At 41.2% G+C, this 11,386-nt stretch overlaps 1 protein-coding gene across 2 annotated transcripts in view; it reads left to right on the forward strand.

Annotated features, from left to right (window-relative positions):
• The window catches only part of CTNNA1 (catenin alpha 1), a 177,369-nt gene that overhangs the window by 137,867 nt on the left and 28,116 nt on the right, over positions 1–11,386 (forward strand). For both annotated transcript variants that reach the window (XM_053718551.1, XM_053718552.1), the window contains 2 exons: positions 7,094–7,204; positions 7,549–7,730. In XM_053718551.1, coding sequence (XP_053574526.1) covers positions 7,094–7,204; positions 7,549–7,730 — 293 coding nt within the window. The remainder of the gene's footprint in view (positions 1–7,093; positions 7,205–7,548; positions 7,731–11,386) is intronic.

Here is an 11,386-nt window from a genome sequence, read left to right on the forward strand (position 1 = left end):
TGCTCCTGAGCCTACCTATGTAGGCGTTTCTAAAAACGATACCAAGAGAACATGGTAAATGTGATAATAGAATTAAATTAAAAAGTATTTCTCCAACATAGGTGTGTCCGGTCCACGGCGTCATCCTTACTTGTGGGATATTCTCTTCCCCAACAGGAAATGGCAAAGAGCCCAGCAAAGCTGGTCACATGATCCCTCCTAGGCTCCGCCTACCCCAGTCATTCTCTTTGCCGTTGTACAGGCAACATCTCCACGGAGATGGCTTAGAGTTTTTTAGTGTTTAACTGTAGTTTTTATTATTCAATCAAGAGTTTGTTATTTTAAAATAGTGCTGGTATGTACTATTTACTCAGAAACAGAAAAGAGATGAAGATTTCTGTTTGTATGAGGAAAATGATTTTAGCACCGTAACTAAAATCCATGGCTGTTCCACACAGGACTGTTGAGAGCAATTAACTTCAGTTGGGGGAACAGTGTGCAGTCTCTTACTGCTTGAGGTATGACACATTCTAACAAGACGATGTAATGCTGGAAGCTGTCATTTTCCCTATGGGATCCGGTAAGCCATGTTTATTAAGATAGTAAATAAGGGCTTCACAAGGGCTTATTAAGACTGTAGACTTTTTCTGGGCTAAATCGATTCATTATTAACACATATTTAGCCTTGAGGAATCATTTATTCTGGGTATTTTGATATGATTATATCGGCAGGCACTGTTTTTGACACCTTATTCTTTAGGGGCTTTCCCTAATCATAGTCAGAGCCTCATTTTCGCGCCGGTATGGCGCACTTGTTTTTGAGGACAGCATCCCCTTTGGGCTTGGTTGGGTCTCAGCAAAGCAGATTCCAGGGACTGTAAAGGGGTTAAATATAAAAACGGCTCCGGTTCCGTTATTTTAAGGGTTAAAGCTTCCAAATTTGGTGTGCAATACTTTTAAGGCTTTAAGACACTGTGGTGAAATTTTGGTGAATTTTGAACAATTCCTTCATACTTTTTCGCAATTGCAGTAATAAAGTGTGTTTAGTTTAAAATTTAAAGTGACAGTAACGGTTTTATTTTAAAACGTTTTTTGTGCTTTGTTATCAAGTTTATGCCTGTTTAACATGTCTGAACTACCAGATAGATTGTGTTCTGACTGTGGGGAAACCAAGGTTCCTTCTCATTTAACTATATGTATTTTATGTCATAAAAAAATTTAGTAAAAATGATGCCCAAGATGATTCCTCAAGTGAGGGGAGTAAGCATGGTACTGCATCATCCCCTCCTTCGTCTACACCAGTCTTGCCCATACAGGAGGCCCCTAGTACATCTAGTGCGCCAATACTCCTTACTATGCAACATTTAACGGCTGTAATGGATAATTCTATCAAAAACATTTTAGCCAATATGCCCACTTATCAGTGAAAGCGCGACTGCTCTGTTTTAGAAAATTCTGTAGAGCATGAGAACGCTGATGATATGGTTTCTGAAGGGCCCCTACACCAGTCTGAGGGGGCCAGGGAGGTTTTGTCTGAGGGAGAAATTTCAGATTCAGGAAACATTTCTCAACAAGCTGAACCTGATGTGATTACTTTTAAATTTAAGTTGGAACATCTCCGCGCTCTGCTTAAGGAGGTGTTATCCAATTTGGATGATTGTGATTATCTGGTCATTCCAGAACCACTATGTAAAATGGAAAAGTTCTTAGAGGCCCCGGGGCCCCCCGAAGCTTTTCCTATATCCAAGCGGGTGGCGTACATTGTTAGTACAGAATGGGACAGGCCCGGTATACCTTTAGTACCTCCCCCCATATTTATAAAATTGTTTTCCTATAGTCGACACCAGAAAGGACTGATGGCAGACAGTCCCCAAGGTCGAGGGGGCGATTTCTACTCTACACAAGCGCGCCACTATACCCATAGAAGATAGTTGTGCTTTCCAAGATCCTATGGATAAAAAATTAGAAGGTCTGCTAAAGATGTTTGTTCAGCAAGGTTCCCTTCTACAACCAATTGCATGCATTGTCCCTGTCACTGCAGCCGCGTGTTTCTAGTTTGATGAGCTAGGAAAGGCGATTATTAGTAATTCTTCTTCTTATGAGGAGATTATGGACAGAATTCGTGCTCTTAAATTGGCTAATTCTTTCACCCTAGACGCCACCTTGCAATTGGCTAGGTTAGCGGCGAAAAAATTCTGGGTTTGCTATTGTGGCGCAGAGCGCTTTGGTTAAAATCTTGGGCAGCGGATGCGTCTTCCAAGAACAAATTGCTTGACATTCCTTTCAAGGGGAAAACACTCTTTGGCCCTGACTTGAAAGAGATTATCTCTGATATCACTGGGGGCAAGGGCCACGCCCTTCCTCAGGATAGGTCTTTTCAAGACCAAAAATAAACCTAAGTTTCGTCCTTTTCGCAGAAACGGATCAGCCCCAAGGGCTACGTCCTCTAAGCAGGAAGGTAATACTTCTCAAGCCAATCCAGCCTGGAGACCTATGCAAGGCTGGAACAAAGGAAAGCAGGCCAGGAAACCTGCCACTGCTACCAAGACAGCATGAAATGCGGGCCCCCGATCCGGGACCGGATCTGGTGGGGGGCAGACTCTCTCTCTTCGCTCAGGCTGGGGCAAGAGATGTTCTGGACCCTTGGGCGCTAGAAATAGTCTCCCAAGGTTATTCTCTGGAGTTCAAGGGGCTTCCTCCAAGGGGGAGGTTCCACAGGTCTCAGTTGTCTTCAGACCACATAAGAAGACAGGCATTCTTACATTGGGTAGAAGACCTGCTAAAAATGGGAGTGATTCATCCTGTTCCATTAGGAGAACAAGGGATGGGGTTCTACTCCAATCTGTTCATAGTTCCCAAAAAAGAGGGAACGTTCAGACCAATCTTAGATCTCAAGATCTTGAACAAGTTTCTCAAGGTTCCATCGTTCAAGATGGAAACCATTCGAACACTTCTTCCTTCCATCCAGGAAGGTCAATTCATGACCAAGGTGGATTTCAAGGATGCGTATCTACATATTCCTATCCACAAGGAACATCATCGGTTCCTAAGGTTTGAATTCCTGGACAAGCATTTCCAGTTCGTGGCGTTTTCTTTCGGATTAGCCACTGCTCCTAGGATTTTCTCATAGGTACTAGGGTCCCTTCTGGCGGTGCTAAGACCAAGGGGCATTGCTGTAGTACCTTACTTGGACGACATTCTGATTCGAGCGTCGTCCCTTCCTCAAGTAAAGGCTCACACGGACATTGTCCTGGCCTTTCTCAGATCTCACGGATGGAAAGTGAACGTGGAAAAGAGTTCTCTATCTCCGTCAACGAGGGTTCCCTTCTTGGGAACTATAATAGACTCCTTAGAAATGAGGATTTTTCTGACAGAAGCCAGAAAAACAAAACTTCTAGACTCTTGTCGGATACTTCATTCCGTTCCTCTTCCTTCCATAGCGCAGTGCATGGAAGTGATAGGTTTGATGGTAGCGGCAATGGACATAGTTCCTTTTGTGCGCATTCATCTAAGACCATTACAACTGTTCCTGCTCAGTCAGTGGAATGGGGACTATTCAGACTTGTCTCCGAAGATACAAGTAAATCAGAGGACCAGAGACTCATTCCGTTGGTGGCTGTCCCTGGACAACCTGTCACAAGGGATGACCTTCCGCAGACCAGAGTGGGTCATTGTCACGACCGACGCCAGTCTGATGGGCTGGGGCGCGGTCTGGGGATCCCTGAAAGCTCAGGGTCTTTGGTCTCGGGTAGAATCTCTTCTACCGATAAATATTCTGGAACTGAGAGCGATATTCAATGCTCTCAAAGCTTGGCCTCAGCTAGCGAGGGCCAAGTTCATACATCAACCATCAGGGGGGAACAAGGAGTTCCCTAGCGATGGAAGAAGTGACCAAAATCATTCTATGGGCGGAGTCTCACTCCTGCCACCTGTCTGCTATCCACATCCCAGGAGTGGAAAATTGGGAAGCGGATTTTCTGAGTCGTCAGACATTGCATCCGGGGGAGTGGGAACTCCATCCGGAAATCTTTGCCCAAGTCACTCAACCGTGGGGCATTCCAGACATGGATCTGATGGCCTCTCGTCAGAACTTCAGAGTTCCTTACTACGGGTACAGATCCAGGGATCCCAAGGCGGCTCTAGTGGATGCACTAGTAGCACCTTGGACCTTCAAACTAGCTTATGTGTTCCCGCCGTTTCCTCTCATCCCCAGGCTGGTAGCCAGGATCAATCAGGAGAGGGCGTCGGTGATTTTGATAGCTCCTGCGTGGCCACGCAGGACTTGGTATGCAGATCTGGTGAATATGTCATCGGCTCCACCATGGAAGCTACCTTTGAGACGAGACCTTCTTGTTCTAGGTCCGTTCGACCCACTCCAGCTGACTGCTTGGAGATTGAACGCTTGATCTTATCAAAGCGAGGGTTCTCAGATTCTGTTATTAATACTCTTGTTCAGGCCTGAAAGCCTGTAACCAGAAAATTACCACATAATTTGGTATATCTGTTGGTGTGAATCTGCAGGATTCCCTTGGGACAAGGTTAAGATTCCTAAGAGTCTATCCTTCCTTCGAGAAGGATTGGAAAAAGGATTATCTGCAAGTTCCTTGATGGGACAGATTTCTGCCTTGTCTGTGTTACTTCACAAAAAGCTGGCAGCTGTGCCAGATGTTCTAGCCTTTGTTCAGGCTCTGGTTAGAATCAAGCCTGTTTACAAAATTTTGACTCCTCCTTGGAGTCTCAACCTAGTTCTTTCAGTTCTTCAGGGGGTTCCGTTTGAACCCTTACATTCCGTTGATATTAAGTTATTATCTTGGAAAGTTTTGTTTTTGGTTGCAATTTCTTCTGCTAGAAGAGTTTCAGAATTATCTGCTCTGCAGTGTTCTTCTCCTTATCTTGTGTTCCATGCAGATAAGGTGGTTTTGCGTACTAAACCTGGTTTTCTTCCAAAAGTTGTTTCTAACAAAGACATTAACCAGGAGATAGTTGTGCCTTCTTTGTGTCCTAATCCAGTTTCAAAGAAGGAACGTTTGTTGCACAACTTGGATGTAGTTCGTGCTCTCAAATTTTACTTAGCAGCTACTAAGGTTTTCAGACAAACTTTGTCTTTGTTTGTTGTTTATTCTGGTAAACGGAGAGGTCAAAAAGCAACTTCTACCTCTCTCTCCTTCTGGATTAAAAGCATTATCCGATTGGCTTATGAGACTGCCGGACGGCAGCCTCCTGAAAGAATCACAGCTCACTCCACTAGGGCTGTGGCTTCCACATGGGCCTTCAAGAACGAGGCTTCTGTTGATCAGATATGTAAGGCAGCGACTTGGTCTTCACTGCACACTTTTTCTAAATTTTACAAATTTGATACTTTTGCTTCTTCTGAGGCTATTTTTGGGAGAAAGGTTTTGCAAGCCGTGGTGCCTTCCATTTAGGTGACCTGATTTGCTCCCTCCCTTCATCCGTGTCCTAAAGCTTTGGTATTGGTTCCCACAAGTAAGGATGACGCCGTGGACCGGACACACCTATGTTGGAGAAAACAGAATTTATGTTTACCTGATAAATTGCTTTCTCCAACGGTGTGTCCGGTCCACGGCCCGCCCTGGTTTTTTTAATCAGGTCTGATAATTTATTTTCTTTAACTACAGTCACCACGGTAACATATGGTTTCTCCTATGCAAATATTCCTCCTTAACGTCGGTCGAATGACTGGGGTAGGCGGAGCCTAGGAGGGATCATGTGACCAGCTTTGCTGGGCTCTTTGCCATTTCCTGTTGGGGAAGAGAATATCCCACAAGTAAGGATGACGCCGTGGACCGGACACACCGTTGGAGAAAGCAATTTATCAGGTAAACATAAATTCTGTTTTTAAAAGTGTGTGCTTTCTCCCTTTAAGTATCTCCACAAACATTAAAGGGACAATAAAAACCTTAAAATTTGTATTTAAAATGTTTGTTTATGCATAATAAAACTTTGTACCAACCCATTTTATTAGGTTGTGGCTTCAAAACACAAAATCAGCTTGTTCATATACACAAATAAACCTTAAAAAGCAAATCTCATACATTTTATTCTCTTCAGCTGGTAAAAAGGTATTTGGAAAGACATTAAGGGAAAAACAATTTTATAGTATACTGTCCCTTTAAATCTGCTAGATATCTTTCCCTAATTGGCTTTAACTGATAACGGCATATAAATGCATTTTATACAAACGTTACAACTGTGGCTAACCAGATTGTCTGCTGACTAAAGCCCAGATTGCCTCCGAATAAGGCAATGGGTGGGTGGAGTTTGGCTTTTGAAAAATAATTGCAAGAAAAAAAGTTAATTTGTTTTAAAAATGTTGGCCTGATATGTTATGTTATTCTTTAGCAACACAACAGAAATGTCTTGGACAAGGAGTTTACTGTCCCTTTAAGATAGCTCACTGTGCGATTTCAGTATATATAGTTGATAACTTACCACTGTAAATTTTCTCTATAGTAAATAATTGACTTATTTTCTGCTACCTGAAAATTCACAACTAACTTTGCTTTTAAAATGCGTTTAACATTCAGACCTTCAAATGTCAGTGCCTTTGTTGGCTGATGTTTCTGTGCCTGAAAAATGAGCACGGAGTTCTTCTATACTTGGGGCTGTATGACCTCTTTTAATTATGGGAAAAGTATTTGAGAAAAAAATTAAATTAGTTGGGGAAACTGCTTTTATTTTTGTTGTGTTTTTAAAAAAAAAAGGTGGTTGCATTAATTTTTTTATTTAAAGGGGGCATGATAAACTAAATCCATGTAGCTGTAAAATTTAAGGGGCTGTAAAAGAAATGAGGTCAGCCTAATTTAGCCTACAGCATGATAGTTGGCTCAAGTAAACGAAATGTAATTGTTCCCTAAGGTTGAAGAGAACAAATCAACTGAACAGTGTCCGTAATCCTATTAAAGCTAAAAGTTCATATTCTGTTTGTGATATAAATGCAAGGCAAAAAGGGTTAGAAGAACATCTCAAAATATTTAATTTTGTGTCTGTATATGTTATATGAATACCTGCTATATTAATATTACACATATATTCTATTTTGCACACATTCATGGGATTGCTGGAAGCATGTCTGATTTCCTATTTTTAATTCTAGACTCCGGAGGAGTTGGATGATTCTGACTTTGAGACTGAGGACTTTGATGTGAGAAGCCGAACCAGCGTGCAGACTGAGGATGACCAGTTGATTGCCGGTCAAAGTGCAAGAGTAAGATCTATTTTCATCACACGGCTAATTAAGACACCCATCTACAAACAGCCGTGTATCTTTTAAATTATAGCCAAGTATAAATATAAACAGCTCTTTGGCAATTTCCCTAAGATTTTCACTTGCTAACATCACAGAATCTTTTTAGTGGGCTTTTGGCTTGATGTTTCTATCCCAATGGTTTTGTGTTGAATTGCGTTCTTGGTGCTCAGCCTTCTTTAGAGATCTGAAATAATGTTATCAAGGAAGTAAAGCGTTTTTTTGTTTTCTTGTACTAGTAAACTTAAGATGATATTATCTAGTTAATACTAAATATGTTCTCCTTAAACATTGTCCTCTTTTAGGCTATAATGGCTCAGCTTCCACAGGAACAAAAAGCTAAAATTGCTGAACAAGTTGCAAGCTTCCAAGAAGAAAAAAGTAAATTGGATGCTGAAGTGTCTAAGTGGGACGACAGTGGAAATGATATCATTGTATTAGCTAAACAAATGTGCATGATAATGATGGAAATGACAGATTTTACAAGGTGAGTTTATTTTCTCATTTTATTTTAAACCTATATTAATTGACCCTGTATTTAAAGGGGCACAAAATACTTTGAGACTTAAATATAAAAGTCCTAAAGACAGTTAACAGCAATGTTTCATAATTCTGCTGTACGTGAAAAAAAAAAGATAAGATTAAACCCCCCCACCCCCCCAAAAAAAAAACTATATTTACCTGGCCTTCCTCGCCGTCTTCTTTGGCCTCTCTGTTTTTGTTCTTTTGTTTCTCAAAAGTGTGTCACGGGGGCACTGTCTAATCATAGCTCACCCTGATTCTGCTACTGAACTAAATGTAGTGTGCTCCCACGCTGGGTAAAGCTGTCGGCTACTTAAAGGGACATAATACTCATATGCTAAATCACTTGAAACTGATGCAGTATAACTGTAAAAAGCTGACAGGAAAATATCACCTGAGCATCTCTATGTAAAAAAGGAAGATATTTTACCTCACAATCTCCTCAGCTCAGCAGAGTAAGTTCTGTGTAAAAAGTTATACTCAGCTGCTCCCAGCTGCAGGTAAACAAATTTAAAAAAATGAAGAAATGAACAGCAGCCAATCAGCATCAGCAGTGCTGAGGTCATGAACTCTTACTGTGATCTCATGAGATTTGACTTTACTCTCATGAGATTTCATAGTAAGCTTCCTTTACCTGATTGGTGAAATAATATGAGAGTGCACAATGCTAGTCCCTTCAGATGTCCCAGGACAAACACACTAAAATGCTGCTTAGAAATCCTTTACAATGGGAGGTGGCTACTGAGGAACTTTTGAGGTAAAATATCTTTCTTTTTTACATAGAGATGTTCAGGTGATATTTTCTAATCAGCTTTTTACAGCTATGCTGCATCACTTTCAAGTGTTTAAACATTTGGGTATTATGGCCCTTTAACTTAGTGCAGGAGCACGCTACATTTAGTTCAATAGCGCGTCACATTAGATGGTATGCCAGTGGCACGCTTTTGAAATTGAGGACCAGAAGAGGACAGCAAGGAAAGAAAGCTAAGAATACTGTAGTTTTGGGGAGGTTTGTGTACTCCCAATTATAAGTTTGAATGAGCTCTGCCAAAAAAGGTAAGTGGTGGTGGCCGATTTGGCCATAGAAAAACTTTCAGCCAACAATTGTGTTTTTTCTATTCAGATATATATTTTTTTGGTCATTGGCCTGTATGTCAATTTAATGGCAATACTACACAGAGGTATTCGAATTACATTGTCATGGCCTTTTTAATATGAGCAATTTTCACTTAATTATGGAGTGCTTTAGAATTTAGTTATTCCTATGGCATGGATAGTCCACAATTCATTCCAATTACTAGTGTAATATTTGACTCCTGGCCAACAGGAGGAGGCAAAGAGCACCCATCAGAGCTGTTAAGTGTCACTTCCCTTACCATAATCCCCAGTCATTCTCTTTGCCTCCATCACGGGAGGATATGCAAAGATGGTGTCTGAAGATATTTTAATCCTTTAATGAGTACTTTTCCCTGCATTGGGGCTATGCTGTGTCCATGTAAATCTCTTTAGTAAGAGTAATGGTGGCTTTTATCAGTTAAAAGGCCGCAAGGTGGTCCTTGCTTTACTTCTAACAACTATGCTACCCCCTTTATAGAAAACCACAGTTGGTTACTCTGTTTTTTCTACAGGTCACTGTTAGATGTGGAGTAATTTGACACACCTAAGAAACTATTCCCTGCCTGACAACTTCCACAGGTAAGTGTTTTTCCTTCTAGGTTAGAAGCTACCAGCACCCTAGGAGTTAATTGAAGAGAACGACTATTCCTAGGAAGATCTCTGGATGGTGCTCAGGGGAAATTTTGTGTTCTTATAATGAACATATTTATTTAATGGGCAGACTTTGAAGCTGAGATGCACATATTTTTATCTAGTGGGCTATATAATTGTCTGGGCTCTGTGAGAAGGGGAGTATGGCATGGAAATCCTCCTTTGCTGTTTAGGAGGTGTTTTTAGCTCTACTGTTGTCTTGATATTAAGGCAGGCTAGAGTGTGAGGAGAGCGGTTATGTGGCTTTCATAACCAAAGCTACGGGTCCCACAAGAGAGTCAGTTATGCATCTCTATGCTAGTGAGGAAGCGATGTGAACAGTTAGTTTTTTCACACCATTTGTTACTGGTGGCGCAGTTTCTTTTTAGTTGCCGTCATGTGAATGCGTTTTTGTCCGCGCTTCCTCTATCCGGCTTCTGTGCAGACCAGAGTTTTTGTGCAGCGGTGCATTTCTTGAGCGGCTGAAGAGGGTTCAATAACATTAGTGGGACTTCTCTTCAGGTTGCAAGGAGCGGTAAGCCCTCAGCAGAGCTGAGGTTAAAGGTGTCTAGTTTTTATTTTATAGCTGTCAAAAAGTTATTTAAGAAAGATGGAAAGTGAATCTTATAAGACTTTAGTGATTTACTGTTAATATGGACACTAATGAAAATTTAATCTTGTCAGTTGACAAATGTTTGTTTCGCTTGGAGGCTCAGGTGGTTCCTCCTGTGCTAATTTGCTCCTCTTGTTTAAATAAGACGTTATTATTTTAAGATAAGATTTCTCCCTTAGAGCCTTCTGTCTCTCAGGATAATGTTGTCCTAGCAATGCCTCAGCTTTCCCCTCAAACATCCCAAGCTTCACATGCAGTGCCCTGCGGTTCCCCTCAACAACCTCCTGGGGGTGTTTACCTGGGGATTTTGCTGCACAGAGAACGTCTTCAGTTTCTGCAGTATTATCAGCTTTTCTTGTTTTTGGTAAGCGTAAGAGGGAATCTAAAAATATTTGTTAAAGGGACAGTCAACACCAGAATCTTTGTTGTTTAAAAAGATAGATAATCCCTTAATTACCAATTCCCCAGTTTTGCATAACCAACAGTTATAATTATGCACGTTTTACCTCTGCAATTAACTTGTATCTAAGCCTCCGCAGACTGCCCCCTTATTTCAGTACTTTTGTCAGACTTGCAGTTTAGCCAACCAGAGCTGTCTCCATGGTAGTAGTGAAAAACTAACAGTGCATTTAGATTAGAGGCGGCCTTCAAGGTATAAGTAATTAGCATATGAACCTCCAAGGTTTAGCTTTCAACTAAGACTACCAAGAGACAAAGAAAAATTGCTAATAAAAGTAAATTGAAAAGTTGTTTAAAATTACATTCCCTATCTGAATCATGAGTTTTTTATTTTATTTTTTTGACTTGACTGTCACTTTAATAAGGGTTCTGACTCCGCTAAGGCTGGGTTAGTCATTCTGAGGATGATACCTCAGTAGCTTCTGAGGGCGAGATCTCAGATTCTGACTCTATGATGGAAATCTCTACAGATTCAGGGGTTAATTTTAAATTTTAAGTTAGAACACCACCGGTTACTTTTGAAGGAGGTTCTTGCTACTTTGGAAGACTCCAACTCATCTGTCGCTGAGAATCCAAAAAAGTCTAGTAAGATTACTAGAGTTTATGATGTGCCTTCATCTGTGGAAGTGTTTCCAGTTCCAGACCGTATGTCTGAGATCACAGCTCAGGAATTCCTTGTTCCCCCTCCCCTGTTTTTTTATAAAGATGTTTCCTGTTGCTGACTCTCTATACTTGACTCTTGGCACACGGTGCCCAAGGTAGAGGGAGACATCTCTACATTTGCCAAGAGAACTACTATTCCT

The sequence above is a fragment of the Bombina bombina genome, chromosome 6 (assembly GCF_027579735.1).
Source record: "Bombina bombina isolate aBomBom1 chromosome 6, aBomBom1.pri, whole genome shotgun sequence".
Lineage (NCBI taxonomy): Eukaryota > Metazoa > Chordata > Amphibia > Anura > Bombinatoridae > Bombina > Bombina bombina.